General features: G+C 45.9%; 1 protein-coding gene across 1 annotated transcript in view; it reads right to left on the bottom strand.

Annotated features, from left to right (window-relative positions):
* Positions 1 to 1,131: 1,131 nt before the first annotated feature.
* Positions 1,132 to 25,111, bottom strand: part of CRISPLD2 (cysteine rich secretory protein LCCL domain containing 2) — a 143,577-nt gene continuing 119,597 nt past the window's right edge. Inside the window, exon 15 of the mRNA XM_085638618.1 lies at positions 1,132 to 2,336. Within this exon, the coding sequence (XP_085494744.1) occupies positions 2,282 to 2,336 (55 nt within the window). The 3' untranslated portion in view covers positions 1,132 to 2,281. The remainder of the gene's footprint in view (positions 2,337 to 25,111) is intronic.

The following is a 25,111-nucleotide window of genomic DNA, read 5'->3' as shown; positions in this document are numbered from 1 at the left end:
CTGGCATTTCTTTGCAGTTGCTGAGGCTTTGTAACAAAATAATTTATAAAGAAATTATGTTCAACATGGGGAGCACTCAGGAAAAGGTTAGCGGGGAATGAAGACAGCACAGTGGAGAGACAGGAAAAATAAGGGATGATAGCAAGGAAACATGCTTGCTGCCAATGGATAGCTAAACGTAAAATAAAAAAAAGAATCCTCTCAAGTGCGCAGTGGAAGGATGCAACACATCCAGTTAGAAATCTGTGAGATTGAGAAGCTACCCAGTAGGACAAACAAAACAATAAGGAGTAAAGCCATCGAATCAGAAGCACACAACTGAGATAGACAACAGAACCCTCCAATCATAAGCAAGGGGCTGACCAAAAGGCCACCACTCTAAGTATATTGGACACAATATGTCTGCAAACAGACCGCTGAGGTTATCTGTAGCCAAGACCTATAAATACTGTGAACTGTTTCTGTTTTGGCAGTCAGCTCCAATTCAGTACATTCCTAGAAATCAGCAACATACGTGCATTGTATCAGTTTTGGCTTGGTTGAAAATAGTGTACATCTTTACAGGAACTTCCATTGCGCTTCCTTATAGAATATTATGCAATACAATCCTCACTGGGACCCTAGGTTTCAGTTTGTTTGGTAGCAGGGATGACATTCTTGTTCCTGGAAGTAAGTGGCAGGGAGCCCCAGTTCCTCTTCCACCATGTACCCTGCCAAGTTGATGTACAAGATGCCACACTGAACCCTGCAATGCCTGACACTGTCACCACGAGGCATGTAATGGCACCAGCTCTGTGGCATAGATGGGCACATTACAGAGAGCATATAGGAGCTGTTCAAGGCCAACATTAGGAAGTCTTTTGGTGGAGAGGAGGTGACAAGCTGATTTCCTATAAATGTAGATTTACTTAGTAACATTAACCTAAGCACCTAGCCATCCTCCCCCAAACTGTGGTTAAACAGGCAGAGATAGAAGTGTCCCACTGAAATGGCAGCACCACAAGGAAGTAACAACGGTATATACAAACAATCTCAAACACCCCTGCACATCACTTAAAACATTTCAATATACTGTACAAAAAGAACATGATGCATAGGGAAATCAGACAAGCTTCAACCAACACTACAACATTTAACAAAATAAGATCTGCTTTTAATCACTGCTTAACTATAGATAAACCAGCACTGCTGTATAGAATAACTTGTACAAACTGTAATAAAAATAATATAGCAACATAAATGTGAAGAATATAAAGTCGCCCCAGGACAAGAAAAAGTTGCAGTTGAATTTAGATAAATACCCCTGCTCTGACAGTGGGTGTACAGAGCCGAGAGTCACCAGATCACAGCTCTTAAGTGACACTTTGTGTGGTTTCCTACAATCCATTTTTTCTTGCCCTGTTCCAATGGGATTCATTGTATTTGGTTAGCGCTAACAAACCGGCTCTGCCAGCATAAAGCACACCTTATTGGGTTGATCGAGTAATTGATCGACTGTTTGGCATATTAGGGGATATTGGCAATACACTGAATGCCAAAATTCAAATCTAGGAAACTTGGCCTTGCAAGTTGGTCTCTGGTAGGAAAATACAATGATAACAACAGGAACGTGTAGAAGCTGCTATGCTTTTGCCACATTTTCCGCTGATGGCATACAAGTGGCCTCGCGGTAGACCATGACAGTCATACCATCTCATTCAACGGAGGGCTGCCTTCCCTAACATGGTGACTGCAGACCAACTCAAAGCCGACAAATGTCTAAAGTCATACACCCACAGAAGGACTCATTCAACATCTCCACTAAAGAAGACACTGTGTGGACAAACAACTTGTTATACATTGCATGATGGCTTCCAAAACACAAACACACCATTCAAATTACTGAGGACCACAAAGGGATTAGAAACGGTTTAGTGTCTCCAAAATATGAAGACAATCCGATCTCTTCCGCTCTACTTGGGCACATCCAGCTTTGCAGGGACCCACTGCTCCGCTGTCTTTCATCTCCTGTCTCTATTATATACAGAGTCCATGCATCGATTGTCAAATGCCCAGACACGAAAGCTGCAGCAGAATTCCTCACGAGATGTGGACAGTTCAGTCCCAACATGGCTTGTTTGGCTGGAAAAAACATTAGTGATGAAACTGATGTTAAGGAGAAGATTAAGGCTGGTTGGCAAAGATGCAGCTCATAAAAAAAGTCCTCCTCTCTGCATATCTGGTATGGAGCCCTTCTCTTCTATCTCAGGGTAAGCCGCGTCTTCTCCTGGTCAATCAGCTCTTACTGTTTCACGGCAAAGATTCTGAATGCTTTTCCTTCTGTGACTTTCTTTTTACTGTGGGGAAAAAAGAAAAGACAATTGAAATATTTGTAAGCAAGCACATCTGAAATGCTGATATTGTTGACTGGCCACAATTTTTGAACACGTTGGTGACCAACTGATGGAAGTGCTTCACCAATTAGTGTTTGCAGCCCCCAATGTACCACCACATTTCTAGAGCAAACCTTAGATGTAACACTGCGCATGTCAACAGCAGGCTCCAAACCTCTTTTATTGGGTGATTTCAATGTATGGGTCAACAGCAACTATGACAAACCTGTAAGATTTTATTCTCAGTCTAGATCAGCTATTCTAAACATTTACACAACCAGGAGGGAATATAGAACCCTAAGCAGACATTACGTCTCACCTTAGACTTGAATACACACACACCATGCTGATAGAAAACAATTAAAAGGAAGTTCTTAAAATGGACAAACTCGGCAGAAAATAAATGTAAGAACCTTTATGGGTAACGCTCATCACAAATCCATTAATTTATATGGAACAAAGAGAACCAAGGAAAATACTAACTATGTCTACAAAACTGCATATTCTAATACAGTAACACACAATGCCTCAGAAAAAGCGGATTTGGTATTAGCCACGGATTAGGATGAAATCATCAATTTAGAGAAAACACCAACTCTGAAAATTCAACAAAATCCTAGCTATCCTCAAAAGGAGAGATCTCAAACTGGAAAAAAGATAGCATGGAATGGTTAACAAGGGTAGACATAATTAATACATCAGCAAGATCATTGAACAAATAAGCAGTTAAACACATTGTTGATCCATTCTGAAAACGAATGAATGAATGAAGGAATTTGAGATTTATATAGCGCATAGTTACCCTAGGGCATCCCAGCGCTTGTCCAGGGCGACAACAAGAGCAACAGACGGGTCAGCAGCGTCAAACAGGAAAAAGATGAGTTTTAAGAAGTTTCCGAAACCGACAGGTACAAGTCTCTGAGCGCAAACTCATAGGAAGCGCATTCCACAGGTAGGCTATATTGACCGAGAATCTACGCCCACCCGCCCGAGCCCTTTTCACTCTGGGAACTTGAAGGTATTTGATTCACTTGTAGGCGTGTTCCAGCTAGGAATGTGCAAAATAAGCTTTTGCGTAATTAGGTAAATGTTTGGGAAAATTATGCATAATTATGTGGAAGGAAAAACGAATATGTGGCACTATATTTTAGCATGAAATACATCCTTGCATCTAGTTTGGATTACAGGGCCCATTTCACTGCAAAACAAGAGGACAAAAAACCACAATTGTCGCAAACAGCAGGAAGTCGCGTTCTGGTCATATGAACTGGTCGTGGGTGCTCATGCTACATTTTTGCCACGAACAGCACATAATTATGAGGCATGGCATATTAGCATAATTTCAGGAATTTTATGTAACAAGAGTAAAGTGGAAATATCAAAACTATAAGAATTGTGCCCACATCACAAGAATTTCATTCCAGCCTAGTTCTAACTATTTGCAAGGATGTGAATTGGGATGAAACACAGAATCAGAAGCTACTTCCAGCAGATGATTCTGGCTATAGCCAAGGGACTGAATTAAGTGGCTCGCAGGGTTGCTTGGAAACCACAAAAAGAAAGCATTACACAAAGCAAGAGCTCACAAAGGAGGCATGCCTGGAGAGGTTTTGAGCTATCTAGAGAGTAGAGGTGTCTTAGACGGTCTTAAAAAACAAAGTTTGTGGAGGGTCCTTAATTTGGCTGCCAACAATCTGGATGGTGTGTGAAAGGAGAACTGTATGTCTGACTTTGGATAAGAAAGACCATTTGCATGGCAAAGTTGAGGTTTTGTCTGAGAAGGAGGGAAGGAATGAATTAATCATGAGCAAGGCCAACTACATTGATGCAACCTTAGTCAAGATTGCTCATTACAAGGATGCAAATGAGGGAACTGGTTATCGTGAATGGAAGTTAAAGGCAACTCTGTCTGATATCCCGAATCTGCAAATTGACTTGTGGTGTGGATGGGTTACTTCTGCATGCCAGGTGATAGATAGTGTCAGTCTTAAAGGAGATGAGCATGAGAAGGGGAAGGGCCATCTGTGATGAAAAACCTCTCCGATAGTCTGAGATTGGAGTCTGGAGACTAGAGGTGATGATACTGAAGAGAAAAAAAGAGGCTTGTGAGTCATTTGCATAGAATGATAGAAAGTTTGAAATGAGAAGATGTGTCACTGCCTTGAGGACTCCTGCTGGTTCATGTTTGGGCAAAGTTCAGAAGTAAATAGAAATCAGTAATAGGATAGTAACCGGTTCAGCAGTGTACTGTTGATGGCTAGGGGGAAGTGGCTGCCAGGTTGAGTGGGTGATTGTGTCAGATACCACAGAGAGGTTAAGGGGAAAATGGATTGATAACAGAGAACTGTGCTGTACAGTAAGGATGAAGTTCAAATATGAGCCTGAAAGTAGCATCCATGGATTGGAGCATGAAAAAGCCAGACTTACAGGGATCTAGGAACGTGTAGGTAACGTCTGCTGAGTAAGTCATGAACACCAGGTGTTCAGGTGCCTTAGAAAAGGAAGGAAAGAAGGGAAGTTGGGATGCAGGGCCATATTTGGACAGAGGAGAGGTATCAATGACTGAAAGGAAGAATGATGGGTGTCTAACATATGACCCTTGCCAGATTTCCAGGACATCCACACCAGACCACCTGTCACTCAATTAACCTGAAATCAACACATTTATATATCCTTAGTTATCCTGAAAATATGGCAATGAACTGGCCCACCTGGACCACACTGAAAACCCCTGCCATACACCTTAGTGATGTAGAGAACTATAAAGACTATAGATCCACTGTAACCTGAAATAGAAAAGAAACATTCTGACAGGAAATGCATACACTAGAAAGCAACACTGACACATGCCTCATTCCAAAAGGTGTTGATATGCAAATATCCAATGGGAAACAAACACTTTTAGCTTCAGAGATTTTAGGCAAATTCATCTTTTTTACAGCTATGACCAACTGCTCTAATTGAATCTGCCACTGCCAAGCCAAATGTATGATTGGCTAATACAACCACATTTGAGTTTCAATTAAACAAAACCTTCAATTGCATTGTATTTTAATGTTTTAAACGCATCTATTTAGAGGGGTTGCTGGCTTGGCTCAGAATTTCAACAAGAATTTGCAGAGCCAATATGTCTTGCCTTTATAATGTGAATGTCAAGCCATAGGCTTAACAAATGTTTTCTTGTGAAGCATTGTTAAAATACAAATTGAATACAATATTTTCAGTCTTTATAAACAGCAGGGTTTGTCATTTAAATTCTTTTCATGCTGGAAACTCTGAACAGACATTTACAAAAATAAGGAAAAAAGGAAAACAGTTGCAAGACCTGATTTACTTTCCACTGGACTCAGAACTCAAACAGATGCTCCAGCCATTTGCTGCTGCCCAGGGAGCACATTTCCAGCCTCCAAGAGATAAAACATTTCTTTTTCTGTCATGCTAAGTACACCTTCAGCCACAAATGCCAGCAGAGCCAACACAGCAGCTCGCCTCCTACCCCATAAATGCTGCCTTTGTGTGAAAGGACAAGGTTTTTCATGCAACATATTAATCACAGGGGATCAAACAAAACCACCCTAACAGACTACTTTTCAGTCAAGCCTTTGCAAAAATCTACCTGTTGGTGTCTTTTTAAGTACAAGTTGGGAGGTGTGGGGAACACCACTGACAGCACGGTAAAGGGATTTTATGTGGAAGAAAAGGCGAGTAAGAGAGCACGAAACCACATGCACTCCCATGGAGTGCCCAAAAAAAGAAAAAAGTACTTATCTGTTGTGAGTCGTAGAAGGATACAAGTCATCCAATCAAAAAGATGCTAAAGAAGCTATGCACAAGAAGAGGACGGAAAGCTAAAAAAAACAAGACTGACAAAACCCCTAACAATGATAAGCAATGGGCTAAACCCAAAGCTCGCTCTAAGGACTGTATTGTACACTATAGTTCTTCAACAACAGACAGCTAAAAGCTAAACGAGAGACCTAAAAATGGTTTAATTAGCAGCGAATATATGACCAAAATCGCACCACTTCTGAGAAAAGTGTAAAAATGTTTGCACATTAACATAGAAGTGTCATTTCACTAAAATCATGAAGGTAGCAGACTTGGACTTAAACACTTTTTTACCCTCAATATGTTTAGAAAGGAGTGACATCAGATCATTTTCACCCCCATGATCTCACAATAAGTGACATCCCAGGACCTTAGACCAGGATTACGGTTCATAAGTGAATGAATGATTACAAACATTAGTAAAGTGTCAACTACTTCCAATCACTAACTGCACAAACATGTAGATAAAATACAGAAATAATATTGCTATTTACAATTAAACTTAAACACACCACAAGTGAGTTGACTCCGACATCTCCATTGTAAGTGTTATTATTATATAAGTAAATGATACTGTAGGGCAGATTTATCATAAAGTAACGCAGTGCAACAAGACAACTTCCTGTGATGTGTGACAGGAATGGGCCAAACCTACTATGATGGGGCACATTCCTGCCATCTCCTTGCGCTGGCCTAGTACTAACGCAGTCAACCTTGTGCCAAGGTGCTCTTTTCTGCACAAAAGCAATCCTTTGAGGCATTTTCCCCTTTCTATGTTTGCTTCAGAATGCAGCACAAGCAGAAAGTGGAAATAATGAGGAGAAATAAAGATTGTTCTCCTTGTTAAGCCTCTTTTGGGAAGGCATACTATTTAAATGCATTCCTGGGTTTACAAGTCTTTGTAAATCTGGGAATGTGCCAAAATCCATGGTTGGAAGCATGGGAACACCCATGCTTTACCCATGGAACTGCTTCCCAACATAGAGTGAAGCAAGGCAGCGATTTGTGTTAACTTGCATTACTCTGGAGTTACTTAGCCACACATGGTAACTCTAAGCTCCTGGAAGCCCAACAAGCTATTTTGCTCCTGATCTGGTAAAAAAAAGGTGTTGCAAAAGTTACAAGCCAGACGTATGTGGGATGCAAATGGGTCGTTCCTGTAACCGGCACCAATAGAAGAACAACCATTTGAGAGCCACTTAATTTGTTTGTTTTTCTATCAAGTGAACCTGTCCTGCAGTGAAACAAATAGCAGATGATTGTTTTATAGAGACAATGCATTTATGAGCATAAGAATTGAATGCGACAAAGTATGATGTCACTGTAGATGACTGACTTTACACTGCGTAAAATAGTCCCACATACATTTCAATTGAAGAACTTCCTAGGAAACTGAAAAGCACACTGAAAAGTCAATTGCATTAGGTAAGAGATGCATACTACTGGCTTGATCCAAGATGTGATTGATACAGTCTCAAAGCAATAGCTGATGGGAGCTGAACCACCACATAAGCCAATGGTTGTAGGTAACTGAGCTAAAACACACTCAACATCTACTGTCAAAAAACAAATGTTGCAGACAGATGCTCTGTCAAGCCAGACCTACAAATGGATTTCAATAAAGCAGGAGCCCCCTGAAGTGTAAAACTAACACAAATAGAGCAGGTACGCTGCTTTAGCCGCTGCCTTAATGTAGAGTCTGTGGCTTTTCCTTTTTCCTACTGGTGGCAAATTTCTGTCATATAATATATGTGAAATATGAATATTTGCACTGGCCCCAATCAATTCTTCGCTCAGAGGGTCAAGCCCGGTCATTTCCGCGGGCACTCTACTTTACAATTGGCAACACTTCAAAATGTACCACAAGTTAGGAACATATTACATAGAAATTGAAATAAATGTATTCGCCATGTAAATATTTCTACAATCGTGTGAAATGCACACTGTAAGGCTGCACGTGGTTTTGGAACTACATATCCGAGTGAAGCATTAAGTAAATTCCATGTGTTCTATTATGACAAATACATCAGTCATTTTTTTTTATCAAAGGAATGATGAGTTGCCAGGGTTATTGCCCTGTGTGTTGAAGTATCTCTGCAAAGCTATGATTTGGTACTAGTGCATTAAATGTAAATCACCCATACGCCTTGCAAAGAACAGAACCACCTCCTGCAGCAGGACTTGGAGACATTATTTCCTCCCCATGAACTTCTCATGCTTTCCAGAAGCTTGCCAAACACGCATGCACATGCAGGTACTTGGGATAAAGCATGATTTTCTTTTAATAATGTGGAAAAACGATTGCCCCACTTTCCACAGTTTTTTAAACACGCCAGTGGCCCAAATGAGAGCTAGCTGAATGTAGACTTGAGAAAAATGTTATCACGACACGTTTGAGTTTTTCAGATGTAATTATCTTTTATCAATGAGCCAATTTCAGGAAAGTGTGCTTGCTGTACTTAAAAACGTGTTTTTAGCTGTTAAGTGCTTGGCCAGTGCTCGCCAAATTTCAGTAGCACATGCCATTTCCATGAGGCTATTCGAAATGTAATGATCTTTTATCACAGTTTACCAAAGTTGAGGTGAAATATCCTTTTTGAGTCCCGTATAGAAATTGCAATGCAATATTACATTCTATCTGTTATTTTGAGGTTGCTTACCATACAACTGTCAGTCTAGTTTTGTAACGCTTGTAAAATGTGTTTCCAATAAAGTTTATTTGAATTGAGAGCAGAGTTGGCGGTAGCAACCTTTGAGCAGCAACAAAGACCAGTATCTCAAAGAGCTAAGCTTGTGTCTGAGAAAACAAGGTTTCTTTACAAAATGGCCCCCTGTGCGGCAGATACACATTCCACAGACTGACCAATCAAACGATGCATTGTCCAGCACATTACAGATCAAACATTGCCTGGTATTGTTCTTTCGCTCCCTTTAAATTCCGAGGCTAGACTGGGGGGTTCAGAAGTCTTGGCCAGGGCCTGCCTCGAGAGGCCTGCCTGCTCTCCACAGGCACGGTAGCAGCCAAGGCTGACGACTCTGCAGACACTTCACCTGACAGCAAGAAAATAACACAACACTGAATGCTGTGAGGTCTCTCATTCAGGGTCAGGGTAGCCTCCCGACGGCCTGGGCTGACTGGTCAGTGCGTAGGCTGTTTTTTGGGCTGCCTGTGGACTGTTTTATTCTCTACTCAGCCGGTTATTACTGTTGATGTAATAATAAATCCTATTTGTAAAGCACGAACATATCACCCTTAATGGCTGCTGTCGGGGAGATTAAGTGAGCAATATTGCCCAGAGTCACATGATGCTGAGCTGCCACCGGGGATCGAACAGTGAGCCCTGCGCTCCGGAGTTAACCGCTCTGGCTGCTGCGCCACACCGGGGATTGAACCATGAGCCCTGCTTTCCGGAGTTAGCCGCTCTGGCTGCTGCGCCACACCTCTCCCACCTGACGTCCCTGATATTAAAACAAACTTTGCCTACAGCAAGCTCAAATCAATGCAAACTTCCTTTCCCTGCAAAACATGTATACAGCGTTTCCTAACAAGTTTAAAACTGCCCTAGTTTGCAAACATGGGCCACGTTTTTAGCTTTCTAATTAACTAATGGGGGCCCAGTCCAACCCTGCTCTCAGTTCGTCTTGTCAGCTTCCATGCACATGGTTTATAGTTGGAAGATGCTGAGCATGTTGGCCCCTGTGAATGATGCCACTTCCGGATGAAAATCTGCATGCCTTAAATATGGGGTGGAATGCCACGTGAAGGTAAATGGCCAAGGTTGGAAGTGGGAGAAACAAGTTTGAATCCCTCTATGGACAGGAGCAATGTAACAGTGAGAGGATGTGGCCTAACGGCTAGGGCAGTTAACCTCGAAGCTGGGGAACCGGGTTCGAAACTTTTCAGGGATGCTCAACATCCTGTGATTTTGGGCAAATCACTTCATCTCCCCGTGCCTAACAAAAACAAATGTGTCCGTCTGTAAAGCAACTGGTGTTCGTGTAAAGTGCTCCAATACCTTCGGGTCTATTACGCGCTATTTAAAAATCCACAAAATTAAAAACAAACAGTGGGTGCTTAGTGCAAATCCCACTCCCCCCCAAGCATTACACCTCCAATATGAAATCCATAGGGAGGTGTTTTTTAGTTTGTGTGATGCTCTTTAAATGAAACAGTATGTATATTAGAATACAGTTAATTTGTGTGAGTAGTTGCCAGTGGACGCCAGTGGGACCCTTAAGTTATTCCTGCTAGCGGCGGTCCCACTCGCATTTTTAAAAAGTCAGTGGGCTTACTGTGCATTCAGGCCCTTTAATTTAGGCCACCAAGGCCCAGACCCTTGACCCTGTTTCCAGGCAGGTCGCTCCCCACGCCCGCAGCTCCACCTATCTGTGCACGTGTCCTGAGCCCAGCTGCCGCTGCTGACTGTGTTCGAGGCCCGCCTCCACCCGCAGGCTGCCACCTGCACCTCATCCCTGGTGGCCAAGTGGTAGGCCGTAGGTTCTGCTCATTGTATTGCATTTACTGTAATTGTGCTGTGTTTGTTCTCATTTGCTTCTATTGGTTCTACCGTTTTTTGTCCCCTCCTGTACTTTACTGTGCCCTTTTGCCTTCTGTTTCCCTCGCCGTTCCTCCCTCCTGCTTTCCTACCGCTGCGTCCCCTGCGGCCCCGCCCCCCGCTCGCCCATTCGTCCGATCCCAACTCCCAGCTGCTGCTCCCACCCACCTCCCCTTCTTATGGCAGCCTCTGCGCAGCCGAGCCAAAGGCGCACCTAAAGCAAGCCCGGCTGCGCCCGTCCGCGCCTGGACCGCGCCCGGACTGCGCCCAGTGCCAGAACCCCTGGCCCCCGCGACCGCCACAACACCCGACACCGCTACGATGCCAGCACCCTCCACGCACTCAACACCGGACGAACGCACACCTGCTTCCTGGCCGCCCTGAAGCGCACCCAAGGACCCTTCTCCTGCCGGAACTGCAGCTTCCCCAGCATCCGACCCGCCAATCCACCGACCAGGAAAGAACCCAACTACCTCAGATGCATTCTTCTCAACACCCGCTCCGCCCGCAAACACGCCGTTGACCTACTCGACTCATACTCCCCAGACGTCACTCCCCAGACGTCACTCCCCAGACGTCACCTTCCTGACGGTGACCTGGCTGAACCCCTCCTCGGCACCCGACATCGCCATAGCCATCCCGGATGGCTACAAGATCTCCCACAGGGACCGCACCAATGGAGTAGGAGGAGGAATCGCCATCATCCGCAGGAACACGCTCAGAGTCTCGACCAACTCCGACGACACCCTCAGCACTGCCGAATACCTGCACTTCCAGATCCACACCGATCCCAACACCACCCTCAGAGGCACCCTCGTCTACAGACCCCCCCGGGCCCCGACCTCAGTTCAGCGACTCCATCGCCGACTTCGTCAGCACACACGCCCTCTTCTCCACAGACTACATCCTCCTCGGGGACCTGAACATCCACCTCGTGAACAACAACGACACCAACTCCACCACCCTGATCGACAACCTTGCCAACCTCGGACTCAGACAACTCATCACAATACCGACCCACTCTGCCGACCACACACTTGACCCCATCTTCTCCGCAAGCTCCCACGTCTCCTTCAACCACACCACAAACTCCACTGGACCGACCATCGCTGTATCCACTTCACCTTCCGGAAACCCACCACACACCACAGCACCCAACAGATCCCCCGCCGCTGCTGGAGCAAAGTCACCGAAGACCAGCTAACCAACACCCTCGCCCGGAGCCCACCCGCTGACCCCAACACCGCCGCCCGCAACCTCAGACAGTGGGTCGATGACTGTGCCAACACCCTCAGCCTGATCAAGAAACCCTCCAACAGTCACACCAGCAAGAAAGCCAGCTGGTTCACTGAAGACCTCCAGGCCTCCAAGCAAACCTGCCGAAAGCTTGAGAAGAAATGGCACCGTGAACGGACACCGGACAGCTACGCAACCCACAAGAACACCACCCGCAGACACCACCACCTCATCAGATCCGCCAAAAGGGCCTCCTTCAAAGACCGCCTAGACAACAACGCACACAACAGCAAAGAGCTCTTCAACATCGTGAAAGAACTCTCCAACCCCAGCTCCAACACCAACGACATCCCACCCTCGCAAGACCTGTGCGACTCCCTTGCCACCTTCTTCCATCACAAGATTGCAGACATCCACGACAGCTTCAACGCCACGACTGCCCCGACAACCACTGAGACCTCCGGCCCCATGGCCACCATACGCAACGACCCCCTGCTCTCCTGGACCAACATTAACGACGACGACACCATCAAAATCATGAACACCACCCACTCCGGATCTCCGTCAGACCCTTGCCCACATCACATCTTCAACAAAGCCAGCACCACCATCTCTCCCCATCTCCGGAAAGCCATCAACATCTCCTTCGAGACAGCGACCTTCCCGGAGAGCTGGAAACACGCCGAGATCAACGCCTTACTCAAAAAACCCAAGGCTGACCACAAGGACCTCAAGAATTTCCGGCCCATCTCCCTGCTCCCGTTCCCAGCGAAGGTCATCGAGAAGACCGTCAACAGACAACTGACCCGCTACCTCGAGGAAAACAGCATCCTGGACCTATCCCAGTCCGGGTTCCACAGCAACCACAGCACCGAAACTGCCCTCATCGCTGCCACCAATGACATCAGAGCCCTGCTAGACAACGGGGAAACCACGGCCCTCATCCTCCTGGACCTATCAGCCACCTTCGACACGGTCTGCCACCACACCCTGTGCACACACCTCCACGATGCTGGGATCTAAGAGAAGGCCCTGGACTGGACCACCTCCTTCCTCTCCGGCAGAACCCAGAGCGTCCTCCTCCCCCCTCTCCGCTCCGAAGCCACCAAGATCATCTGCAGCGTACCCCAGGGCTCATCCCTCAGCCCAACACTGTTCAACATCAACATGGCACAGCTCGCCCACGTGGCCCGACTGCAAGACCTCAACATCATCTCCTACGCTGACGACACCCAGCTGATCCTCTCCCTCACCAAGGACCCACACACCACCAAAACCAACCTCCATGAATGAATGAAAGCCGTCGCCGAGTGGATGAAGACCAGCCGACTGAAGCTAAACTCGGACAAGACGGACATCCTCATCCTCGGATCCACCCCCTAGGCCTGGGACTACTCCTGGTGGCCGACCGCACTGGGAACTGCTCCAGCACCCACCGACCACGCACGCAACCTAGGGTTCATCCTCGACTCCCCCCTCTCCATGACAAAGCAGGTCAACTTCGTCTCGTCCTCCTGCTTCAACACCCTCCACATGCTCCACAAGATCTACAGGTGGATCCCCACTGAAACCAGAAGAACAGTCACCCAGGCCCTCGTCAGCAGCAGGTTGGACTACGGAAACGCCCTCTACGCAGGAGCCGCGGCCAAACTCCTGAAACGACTTCAACGCATCCAGAACGCCTCTGCATGCCTGATCCTCGACATCCCTCACCACAGCCACATCACTCCCCACCTGAGAGACCTGCACTAGCTCCCCGTCAACAAGAGGATCACCTTCAAGCTCCTCATCCATGCACACAAAGCACTCCACAACACCGGACCAGCATACCTCAACAGACGACTCAGCTTCTACACCCCCACACGCCAGCTCCGCTCCGCCGTCCTCGCCCTCACCACAGTCCCCGCATCCGAAGAGCAGCCTCCGGCAGCAGATCGTTCTCCCACCTTGCCGCCAAAACCTGGAACACCCTCCCCATCCTCCTACGGCAGACCAAGGACCTGCTAACCTTCAGAAGACTCCTCAAGACCTGGCTTTTCGAGCAGTAGCAGCACTCCCCCCCCCCCCCGCGCCTTGAGACCCTCACGGGTAAGTAGTGCGCTTTACAAATGTTCTGATGGATTGTCGTGTTAGTGGCTACCTTTATGTTGTGCCATTTGGATGGATGGAGTGTGTCACTGCACCTCTGCCTCATCAGTCTGACTCTCACACAATTGTTAATAGGATATGGGTAGGGTAGGTTGATAATGCATTGAGTGCATGAGCCTGTTTTCTGAGCGAGTCCTGCCTACATTAGGTGGTGGGTATCGCCACATTGCCTATGATAGTCACCTTGAGTCACGACACCAAGCTGCCGGTGCTGCCCACCCATCTTGATAACTTCCAGGGCCTCCACGTGACCGCAGTGGCCTGAGTCTGGACTGGTCACCATCTGAAGCCTGTACTCAACAGACCTGTGACGCTTGTGACCACTGACTGCTAGTTTCCCCCGCTGGCCAGTAAGCAGTACCATCATTGAGGGGTGGAGGAATAACCTCTAAGGAAATATTTTGGACATCAGCACATATTTATGTATTTCTTTTACAAATTAACCCCTGCTATCAGACAAGACCAGTTTCCTCATCATGTGCCCAAATGTGACTGCATCTTCAGCTGAGTGAATTTATGGTTTGACATTCTGCAAGTTAACAAGAAAGTACTTTGGAAAGATATGTTCACTTGACCAATACTAAGAAGGAACCCAGGTCTAGAAATGTCAACAACACTGAGCTTGGGGGAGCCATGTCCCCAAAGAAAGTAGAAGGAGGATTTGTAATAAGCAGCTCTGGGAAATAGATATCTTCTTACAGTGGCTGTGAGAAGGTGGTTCTGACCATCTGAGGTGCCTGGATTTTTCGCTTTTTGAACACCTGATTTTTTTGCTCTTACTGTGGGAGAGCCTCATAAGCTGGGACTCACACACAGTAAACTCATGATAAAATGGACTGCATGTGGGTTCCACTGGTGTCGGCCTTGTGACATAAGGCAGCTGTGCTGCAGCCAGGGTTAGGGGCACTGGGCTGGTTATATGTGGACATGTGTGCACACATGTGTGCACCCATGTAAGGGCTGCATGGGGGAGATTCCTGTTGTGTGCAGCCCAGGAGCTGGTACAGATAGAATGGTGTGGAAGGGATTATGCAAGGTTGGGTGGTGACATGGAATAGGCCTTATAATGTGTAGAGACACATGTAAGGGATACTCAGTGTGCTTTACTGTTTCACTTTAGGAACACTCCATTATTCTCCTATGGAGACAGGGACGACTTGGGGTAGTTTCAGTTTCCTAGGGCCTACAAACACCAAAGTACACTAAGTTGTTTGAAAAGAATTATTCCGCTGAGTCCAAAGCCATATCTGTCCTGCTTATGGGTCATCCCGAAATGTCATATTCCTCTGACTCAGCTCAGAACCAGATCCCGGCTGGGTGTGACCCTACTAGGCTGGGTTAATTACCTTCCTTCCCAAGCTGTAGCATCAGAGGCCTAGCCCTTCACTGCAATCATTCCCAAGGGCAAAGGTCTTTGAGAGATGGGGTGAAGCTGCAGAGCATCAATTAGCAGCTGTCACCCGGGGCCAGGCACTAGGCCTGTTCCGGACGTGGGCCATGAAGGCAGCAATGGGGAAAAGGGGCTTTGCAGAGACCGTGTGGCATGAGACCCCTAGATGGCGCCATCTTGAAGTATCCCAGAGGCCTGTGCAGGAAGGAGGGATCAGGGGCAGAGAGGTGATGTGTCACTGCAGGATAGGGCAGAAGTGCCTTCCTGCCAGCCCCCTCCAATTTCTCTTAAACGTCTTGCACAGAAAGAGGAGCTCTCTCTGTGGAGTGGTCTTGCTGAGGAAGACTGGTGATGGAGACTGGTGCCATGGGCAGTTGGAAGGAGGAACCCCATGACTGCCAAGGTCTCTGGACTGCGCCTTTGAGGGAGTCCAGGGCCAGTAAGAGGAAGCCCGGGGCCTCTGCGCAAGACGAAGGGAGGCCCAGGAGAGCCAGGTGAAAGGCTGGCGCCGGGAGCCAGTGAAGACAGCTCCCTGCTGAGTTCACCCTCTTGGAGCCCAGAAGGGTGAAATTGCTCCAGTTGGCTAGGGCTGGCCACCAGGAGCGAGAAGAGGCCAAGATTGGCGAAATTGGCCCCATGGGGGCCGAGATATGCCCCCAAGAAGGTAGGCGACCTTTGACTTTTATTCAGGCCTACGAAGCATGTGGGGTTCTGCCGCCGGTCTCCGATGTGCCCCCGGGGTGTGTCAGGTCCCGGGGGCTGCCCCCAGCAGAAGGTTATGCTGGGGAGTGCCCAGGTTCTCAATACTTGACCCCCGCGGAGTAAAGTCAGGGAGCGCAGTTGCGCTCCCCGTGAAATGGCCCTCAAGGGTCCAGGACCCCATCTCCGGGCCCCGCAGAAGATGAAGTCTGAAGGGGGGTGGGGCCCAGGAACCTTTCCTGGGCCCATGGTGTTGGTGGTAAGGAGGGGGGAGTGCCATCACACTCTCTCGCGGCAGGAGGAAGGAGGGGGGAGTGCCGTCACACTCCCCTGAGGCCTCACCCGACCGGCTGCCAAGTCTGTCAGAATGAAGAGCCAGCTCCCGCTGCAGCACACAAGGTTGCTGGCTAGTCCGGGAGCCAGCAAAAGCAGCCGGGGTGGGCTCCCTGAGCTGCCCTCCCACTTACCTGGATGCGAGGTGTCCGGGTGGGACCGGGCCCCCGAGGAAGCGGAGATGCTGTGTGTGGCCACCATCAGAGGCAGCGCGACTCTCACCAGAGCAGCGGGAGAGCCGCTGCTCCGATATTCATGCACTGGAAGGAAAACGCCCATAATGCCCTGCAGGGCATGGCTAAGTTTGAAAGCAAATCTGCTCATTTTCAGCATGTGGTGACCCCAGGAAGATGGGGTCACCACCACTTCATTGCCAAGGCGCAGGGGGAGCTGCAGGAGCAACGCAGACTCCCTCAGCACGAAAGTGAAAAGTTCCCAGCCTAAGTCTCAGGAGACTTAGAGGAAATAACCCCTCAAAGGTTCATCCATGTTTGCAAGCCCAACTAATGATGGAACTTTTGTTCTTCAGCCGGAACATGGATTGTCTTCGTTGGAGACATCCCATAGGGATGGAAAAGTGCAATTGCACAGGTGGTGCATTTACGCTGTTCCTTGTGGGGACTGGAGATCACAGGCAATATGTGAAGTGAGAAATAACTTGGAAATATGTTCCCAGGCATCCTAGCGAGGGTGATTTTTTGTAATTGCATAATCATGTGATCATAAATGTGATGCCTTTTAAGGGCTAAGATTGACTTGCATTGTTCATGTTATCAGATATAAGTGCCTGTCATTCTAAGTGATGCTTAGACATGTATTCTTGATACTGCATTATTTGAACAACCAAACTGTCAGCCACTGTGATTTAAGTGTGTATACTGTATAGTCAGTATGAGATGCTCTCAGTCAGGGTTATGTGTCACTATGGCAGGTGTTCCCCTTATAAATGCTTGTTGAAATAATGGGGTGGTGCCATTGGGAAAGGCCCTCACTCCAGGTTATGGTCAACCAGTTGCATTTGGGGGCAAGATGATGTTCATACATGTGAGTGCTGATCCTAGACAATGTCCAGAAGTATTTCCAACTGCTTATGTATATTTGTAAATTGATGCATAGCATTGAGTAGTGTGTGTGTGCAATAAATGTTCTCTTCCTTTTTATAAAGAAAAGTACAGACTGGACAATCAATTGTTGAGTGGTATTTCTGCGTACCTGTGAATGGCGATTACTAGCCGACACCACCTCCCTTGAGTAAGCCTCAGACTGCTCTGCAATGCTACCCTATCAGAGTCCAGCGCTACAATGAGGTGTTAAATTCCCAGTGAAGGACAAATGTAGACCCATTATTTGTGCAGGCCTCACACTAATGCCTCGTTTTCGAACTGTCACTTATTCTGGGCTGTAAGTTCATATTAATATTCTCTTCTTAATACCTGAGGACTTCGTATAGGGAAGCGGTTGGAATGGTGGGATGGTTAGGTTTGCTTAGATTGCTTAGATAGGGAGATAAAATTATCAATATGGAAGATACAGACTGGCTCGCAAGCAGATGAACAGACTGAAGGAAAACAAAGCCATACATTTACGACACAGACAGATGCATAGATATATGAATATTGACAGTAATCAAGACAAAGTCCGGACAGTAGTCTCTGGCACATGAGAGGCAGGAAGGGAGCAGCTGAGGTGACAGTGAACTCCGCTCCCTCACCCTGGCTCAGTGCTCCTGTGAAATGGTGAAATGTATTCTGTCCCAGACAGCTCTCCACCACACCTACTCTCATCCCTCCCTGAAGTGAGGGTTTCCATCCAACTGCGTCAGCAACTTATCATAAAATAGGCAAAGTGACATGAACTTGGCAAGAATTTGTTCAAAGGCATTTCAGTCTTGACTTCATAACAGAGTAAGATACAAACAATAAGTGTAAAGTGATACTCTATGACCCCGATATCAGTCGCTCCTTCTACCAGTGCGCCGGGCTAGCATGCAGAGTGTGCAACACGTTTATGGGTTTGCGTAAACCATGGTAGCATAGATAATACTGATCTAATCATCTTCAGCCGCGCCTGTAACAGCATTAATCTGTTGTGGCAAAATTGTAAATCAATCTGGTATAGACAGGATTGGACTGTCCATGGGGTACAATGAGAACTAAATCTCTGCTAGACCGAGGGGCAGAGGGCTGCTGTCAGGGCTGGAGCGGACTACTTATTTCTTTCAGCCTGGAAAGCTGCTGAGAGGAAGAAGTTCACAATATTTCAATGCAAACACATATGCTGTTGCAGAGTAACAGTGCTCCTAAATATTATGACAGGCCTTCAATTATTCATGGCCGGCCTACAGCAGGTTGGGCACAGGGCACCACCATAGGCCAGGCCTTGCTGTCAACTCTGGCTGCCCGCAGACAAAGGCTGAGTGCAGCAGAGGATGGCCACCCATGGTGGGTGAAGTAGTGTTCCGCCATGCATGGCAGGGGTTGACTAACCAAGGCAGGTGGAGCATACAACCTGGACACAGGGCAGGCCCTGATGCCAAACAACACTGTGATGGGCCAAAGGCCATGTCCAGCATGGTTCGGAATATATCATATCATAACCAATCCCCTAGAAATTCAATGACGACACTACAGACAAAACCTGAGTTATGGCTCTGGCTCAAATAAGCAAAATCTGAGTATTAGAAATTGTGTCTCTATTTGGCAGAGGTTTGCACCCTGTCCAAGTAGGGACCACAAACCAAGTAAGAGGAACTCAGATAAACAATCTAAATTAACATGTGCTCACCCACTGATATTTTTTAGCACAGTCAGGCTTAACTTAAGAGGCAATGTGCAAAGTATTTGTGCAACACTTAAATTACAGTAACACAGTGCAAACACACACAAAAAACTCCACACTAGCGTTGAACAATAGAGAATAAGTATCTGAGTAACACAAGACCAAAGTGAAAAAACTCCAATAAGTAGAAGTAGAGATATTACTTTTTAAAAATTAAATCAAAATATAGTGCTTAGAAGTTATAGCGCTAAAAGGTTACTTGAGGAATGCTAGACTGGGGTAAAAGTTCAGGCTGACCACAATGGAGGGCATGCTGGCTACAGGACTCACGCAGGGCCTGCTGAAAAAGTACCTTGATATGGAGCAAGCCTCGACGTCTCGATGAGTCCGTTCTGATTCACTCAGCCAGGTCGTGCCTGGCAGCGCTGCGTCTAAGTCGAGACTCACAGAGTCATCTTCGGATCGGTTCTGCATTGTCATTGAACATCGCAGTCAGAACCCGAGTCGTCGTCGATTTGGCACTGCATCAGAGGACAGTCCATTCATTCAGATCGGTGCAAAGGGGTTAGTGTGTCGATTTCTGCAGAAAACAGCTGCAGAACCCAGTTCTGAGGCCCAAGACCGGAGGGACAAGGGTAGGACTCACAGATGGAAGAGTTCAGCAGAACCGGCAGAGTTGCAAGAAGGCCTTTGTGACCCTGAGACTTCAGAGAACAGGAGGCAAGCCAACAAGCCCTTGGAGAAACTTTGGTTCAAGGATGTAGAGAACAGGTCCAGTCCTTCTCACTCCTAGACAAGAAGCAGCAGGCCAACACAGGAGCAAGGGCATAATACAGGCCCCCGCAGTGCGGGGGGCCCCCGAGCTGCAGGGGGCCCCCTCAGCACTGTACTCACACCAGAGAGCTCCGGATTAAATCCGGAGCGGGGGCCCCTCTGTGTACTTTGCAGGGGGGCCCCTTCAAATTTCGTTACGCCACTGCACAGGAGAGCAGGAAGCAAAGTGGCAGTCTCTCCTCCAGCACAGCAGCTCTTCTTCCAGGCAGAATGTCCTTGGTTTCAGAAAAGTTCTAATTTTGTGGGGTTCAGTACTTATACCCAAATGTGCCTTTGAAGTGGAGGAGACTTCAGAGGGAAGATTACAAGGTCCCTGCCTTTGCTGCCCTGGCTCCAGACTCACTACAGGGGGTTATGCAGCTCTTTGTGTGGGGACAGGCACAGCCCTATTCAGGTGCAAGTGTCTGCTCTTCCCTCTCAATCCACCTCAGGAAGGTCTATCAGCCTGGTGATGGGCTATCAGGATGCAAATGTCACACCCCAGCTCCCTTTCTGTGACTGTCTAGAGGGAATGCACAAAGCCCATCTGTCACTCAACAGAGACATGTATTCAGAGAGAGGCAGAGGCACAGAATGATTAAAGTATGAAAATGCCAACTTTCTAAAAGTGGCATTTCCTCACAATTTAAATTCCAACTTCACAATAAGTTGTGATTTTAAATTGAGAGTCCAGAGATACCAAACTCCAAGTCTCCGTGTTTTCCAAATTTGTGCTTTCACTTATAGGATGTTTTAAGGCAATCTCAATGTTAACCTATGGGAGAGATGGGCCTAGCAGTAGTGAAAAACTAATTTAGCAGTTTTTCACTACCAGGACATGTGAAACTCAAATGTACGTCATACATTTTAAATACATGGCACCCTGCCCATAGGGCTGCCTAGGACCTACCTTAGGAGTGACTAATATGTAATAAAAGGGAAGCTTTGGGTCTGGCAAGAAGGTTAACTTGCCAGGTGGAAAAGGCAGAATAAAACTACACACACAGGCTCTGCAGTAGCAGGCCTGAGCCATGTTTTCAATGGTTTAATGAATGGGTGGCACAATCAGTGCTGCAGGCCCACTAGTAGCATGTAATTTACAGGCCCGGGCACATGTAGTGCACTTTACTAGGGACTTACAAGTAAATTAAAGATGTCAATTGTGGATAAGCCAATGTTACCAAGTTCTGAGTACAGAGCATATGCAGTTAAGCACTGATTAGCAGTTGTAAAGTTCCCAGAATCCTAAAGCCAGCAAAAATGAAGTCAGCAAAACAGGAGGTCAGAAGGCAAAAAGTCAGGGGAAACCATGCAAAGGATGCCAGGTCTAACATCAGAAACTTGCCTCTAGTGTTGGTATGCAGTGCACACAAATTCCATAACTCACATCCCCAGCCATGTTTTCTCTTGCCAGAATATGTTTTAGATCTGGCTTCACAGTGCAGCTGTCACAAGACCTTATGAGACCAACCTAAAAGAGAACTTTCAGGAGTAATAAAGAGGGAAGCTTTGACTCCACCCACATATTGGTGGACATGGGTACAATATTTTGATTGGTGCAAACGTGTGCTTACACAGAAAATGTGCTTCTCCTTGTAGCAGCTCCTATTATTTTGTTTGTTTATCCATCTGCATGAGCCAGAAGCGTCCCGGTGCACCCACTTGGCAACGATAATTATGGTGTATATTTTTCCCTGCAGCAAGGGAGATCCCTCCTTATCCATCTTTACCTTGAGACTTCAGAGTGCAGTTGTGTGTTTGAGAGCAGTATGGGATGCCAAGGGCTAGAGTAATCCACGTGCATTTTTAGGTTTTTCATGACAGCACAACTGTCACTGAACTCTACGCGATCCACAAAAAAGAGCTTTTCAGAGTACTACAGACAGAGGGGCTTAAGGCCCTACTTACATGTTGGTTTCCCTGAGTAGAGGATTTGATTGGACCGAAGTTGTGTGCCTCTACCAAAAAACAATGTTTGTAATGCACTTTTTGATTTGTGGCAAAGCTTATACTCAATGCAGGGGGACAGAATTGGTTATGGTGGTAAGACAATAATCACAGCTATAGGTCTGATCTTTTTACTAAGAAAAAGGCATTAAGGCTGGTGTAATTATTGTGGAAAGCATATGTTAAAGTCAATATGCAATTGTGGGTGGATTGTTAGTAATATGTTTTAAAGCCTACAGATAGTTATTTTGTTATAGGACATTTCATACATTAGTGCAGGAGCCAAGAGTTTTGGTGTTGGTAACCCCGCTAACAATAGTAGGTTTAGAAGATTTCAACTGAGACAACTTGTTAAGTCCTCTTGGGAAAGATATTATTTTGCTTTTACAAAACTGCAATGTCATATACAATTGTAATTTTATGATTGTATGCCTCACGACTGGCTGCCTTGTGGGTAGACTTATGCGCAGTACAGTTGGCCATAGTTGGTTATGGTAACAAGCCAATGATAACACCTTTAGGCTTGATTTAGGCCCATGAAAATGTTATGCCAGATGCCATAGGTCATGTCTATTTATTATTAAAAGTAAACGACAAAGACAGTAGAGGCATATGAACAGCATTTGAAAAGCCAATAGTACTCAAACAGTGCATTTTTATCTAACAATGGTTTGCGTGGTGGACAGGAATTGGGCTACATTTAATCACACATACTATCATAGTAGGCAAGTATTTTAGAATTGATCAACCACTTTGACAAACCCTGGAAGTAGCAGATTTTAACTGTAATGATTCTTGTTAAACCCTATTGAGAAGGCTTGTATATTATTTTTACAATTCTGTGCATATTTGTAATTTTTTGTAACTGTATGCATGATGATCACCAGTTTATGTGCATCTTCATTAAGACTGTGTTGGTTATAGGCCTTAGTGGTTTTCTGTGAAGCGTTATATCAGATTCCTCAGGAGTCCTCTTTTTATAATGAAAAAAACAAGAAAAACAAGTAGGCCTAACTTTGAAAAACTGGTATTACAAGCAATAGGCTTTTACGGAGGGATTATTACCACACAATGCTAAGGCCTGCAGGCAGGTATTTTGTTATACTGAGTATCAATGACCATAGTAGGCACGGGTTTTGGTGACTCACTTGAACAGACCATGGGGATTTAAGATTTGCACTATGGTGATAATCAATAGGCTCTATTCGTATGGATTTTATATTGTATTCACAACTGTAAATTTATACAGTTTTTTAATGTCGTTTAGGTATAACTGATAGTTGCCTTGTGGGGAAAGCTTATGCCTAACACAGTAGTCAGAGTTGGTTACCGTGGCATGCCAATGATAAAGATTATAGGCCTAATTGTTTATAATGAAAAGTTAGGAGAAAGGTAGTAGTTCTGACATAATGATTGTGAAAAGTAATAGTTAATGTCATTTGGCATTTGAAGGTGGATTGCTAAAGCCTACAGATAGGTATTTTGTTATGTGAAATCTCACAGATTGCCTTTGTATGGAAGGATTTTGAAGTTAGTGATCTCCTCTGACAAACCCTATGAGACGAAGAGATCCACTATAATAACTTTTGCTAGAATCTCTTTGGAAGACCCAACAGGCTCAGCTGTCTACCAGTGTTTTCTGATAAAAATTCATAAAATTATACATATATCTATATGATCCCTAGACCTACATAGAGTACCTTCGGGTCAGCCTTCAACGACCATTAGTCTGCCAAAGTTTCATTTACAGTCTGCTTCTACCCATGACAGCGTACTGCCTGGGGTAATGGTTTGGTCTACATCAGACATTGGCTCTTGTCCTATGAATGATGACAGTTTCTGATCACATGTGCACATTTACCTGAAAATGGGTGCTCTTCAGTGTCAGAACTAGTTAGCCAGTCGTTTAGTTTTCAATTGTTTCCTTTTATAGATCCCTTTAATTTCTTTGCTTCTCTTTTTATTTCATTTTTTCCTAAGTGGATGCTAAAGCTCTCTCTGCAGTGCTAATGGTTTGCTTGCCTGCCACTCATTTTATCTGCAGTGTGATTCATCCCGAGTGGCCACTTCCTCTAAACAAGGAGCCATTATGGAATGCTGCTGTCCATAGTGTATCATTGTTTCACCATTCTAAGATAGCCAACATGTTGGGTCTAAATGTGGCAGCCATGTTTGAACTTTAAAACAACGATAGACTATGTTTCATACTTCTGCAAGATGGACTTCCACTGCTATATTTAGTTTCATTATTACAAGCATATGTCCGCCATGTTTAGACAGCAGAATATTTTTTTCTACTAGTATATTTTTTAACATAGCTTACAATTGATGTTAAGTGTGTGTTGTATTGCAATTGTGCCAGAGGGTGAATGCAATAATGAGTCAATGAAGCCAGACTACTGGCTTTGCCAGGGTTTACTTTTCCTCGCCATTTGCAAATGTGTCTATTGAGCATGGTAGGCGTGTGTTTAAACTCAAAACAAAACTTATTGTAGGTCAATATTTGACAGCTAAAGAATGAGTAGGTAAAAATTGGCATCTAAACAAGAAATCATAGCAGAGCATACAAGGAAGGAAAGAGTACTGCTCAAACCCTCGTAATAATAAGCTGTTTGGGTGAGCACCATCGGCAGTGTGCCGGAAGCTCTAGTAGATGCACTATAGATTGATGACATCCTTCGTAACAACAAGAAAGGGTTTCTGATGAGAGAAAGGTTCATCATGACTTGAGAGAAGATGCATGCAAGATGAAGGACCAGGACACACAGGCATGTAAGCCGCGGGGTAAAGAGAGAAAAGCGGTCCAAATACAGAGTCTAACAGAAGAGGAAGGTTGAGAATGCAAGAAATCCACATGCAGTTGAAGTGGACTTCCGGAATGACCTCGATTCATCTTTGATGGTGGCTATGATCTTACCGTGGCTCACGGTGAGCTAGTCCAAAAGGTTTTGAGCACAAAGGATTGTGTTTCAAATGAAAATGGGTAGACTACCAGCCAGCAGCACAACCTC

This window comes from Triturus cristatus, chromosome 12 (genome assembly GCF_964204655.1).
Source record: "Triturus cristatus chromosome 12, aTriCri1.1, whole genome shotgun sequence".
Lineage (NCBI taxonomy): Eukaryota > Metazoa > Chordata > Amphibia > Caudata > Salamandridae > Triturus > Triturus cristatus.
Note: the sequence above shows the minus strand (reverse complement) of the source record. Positions and strands in the feature narration are given on the sequence as shown.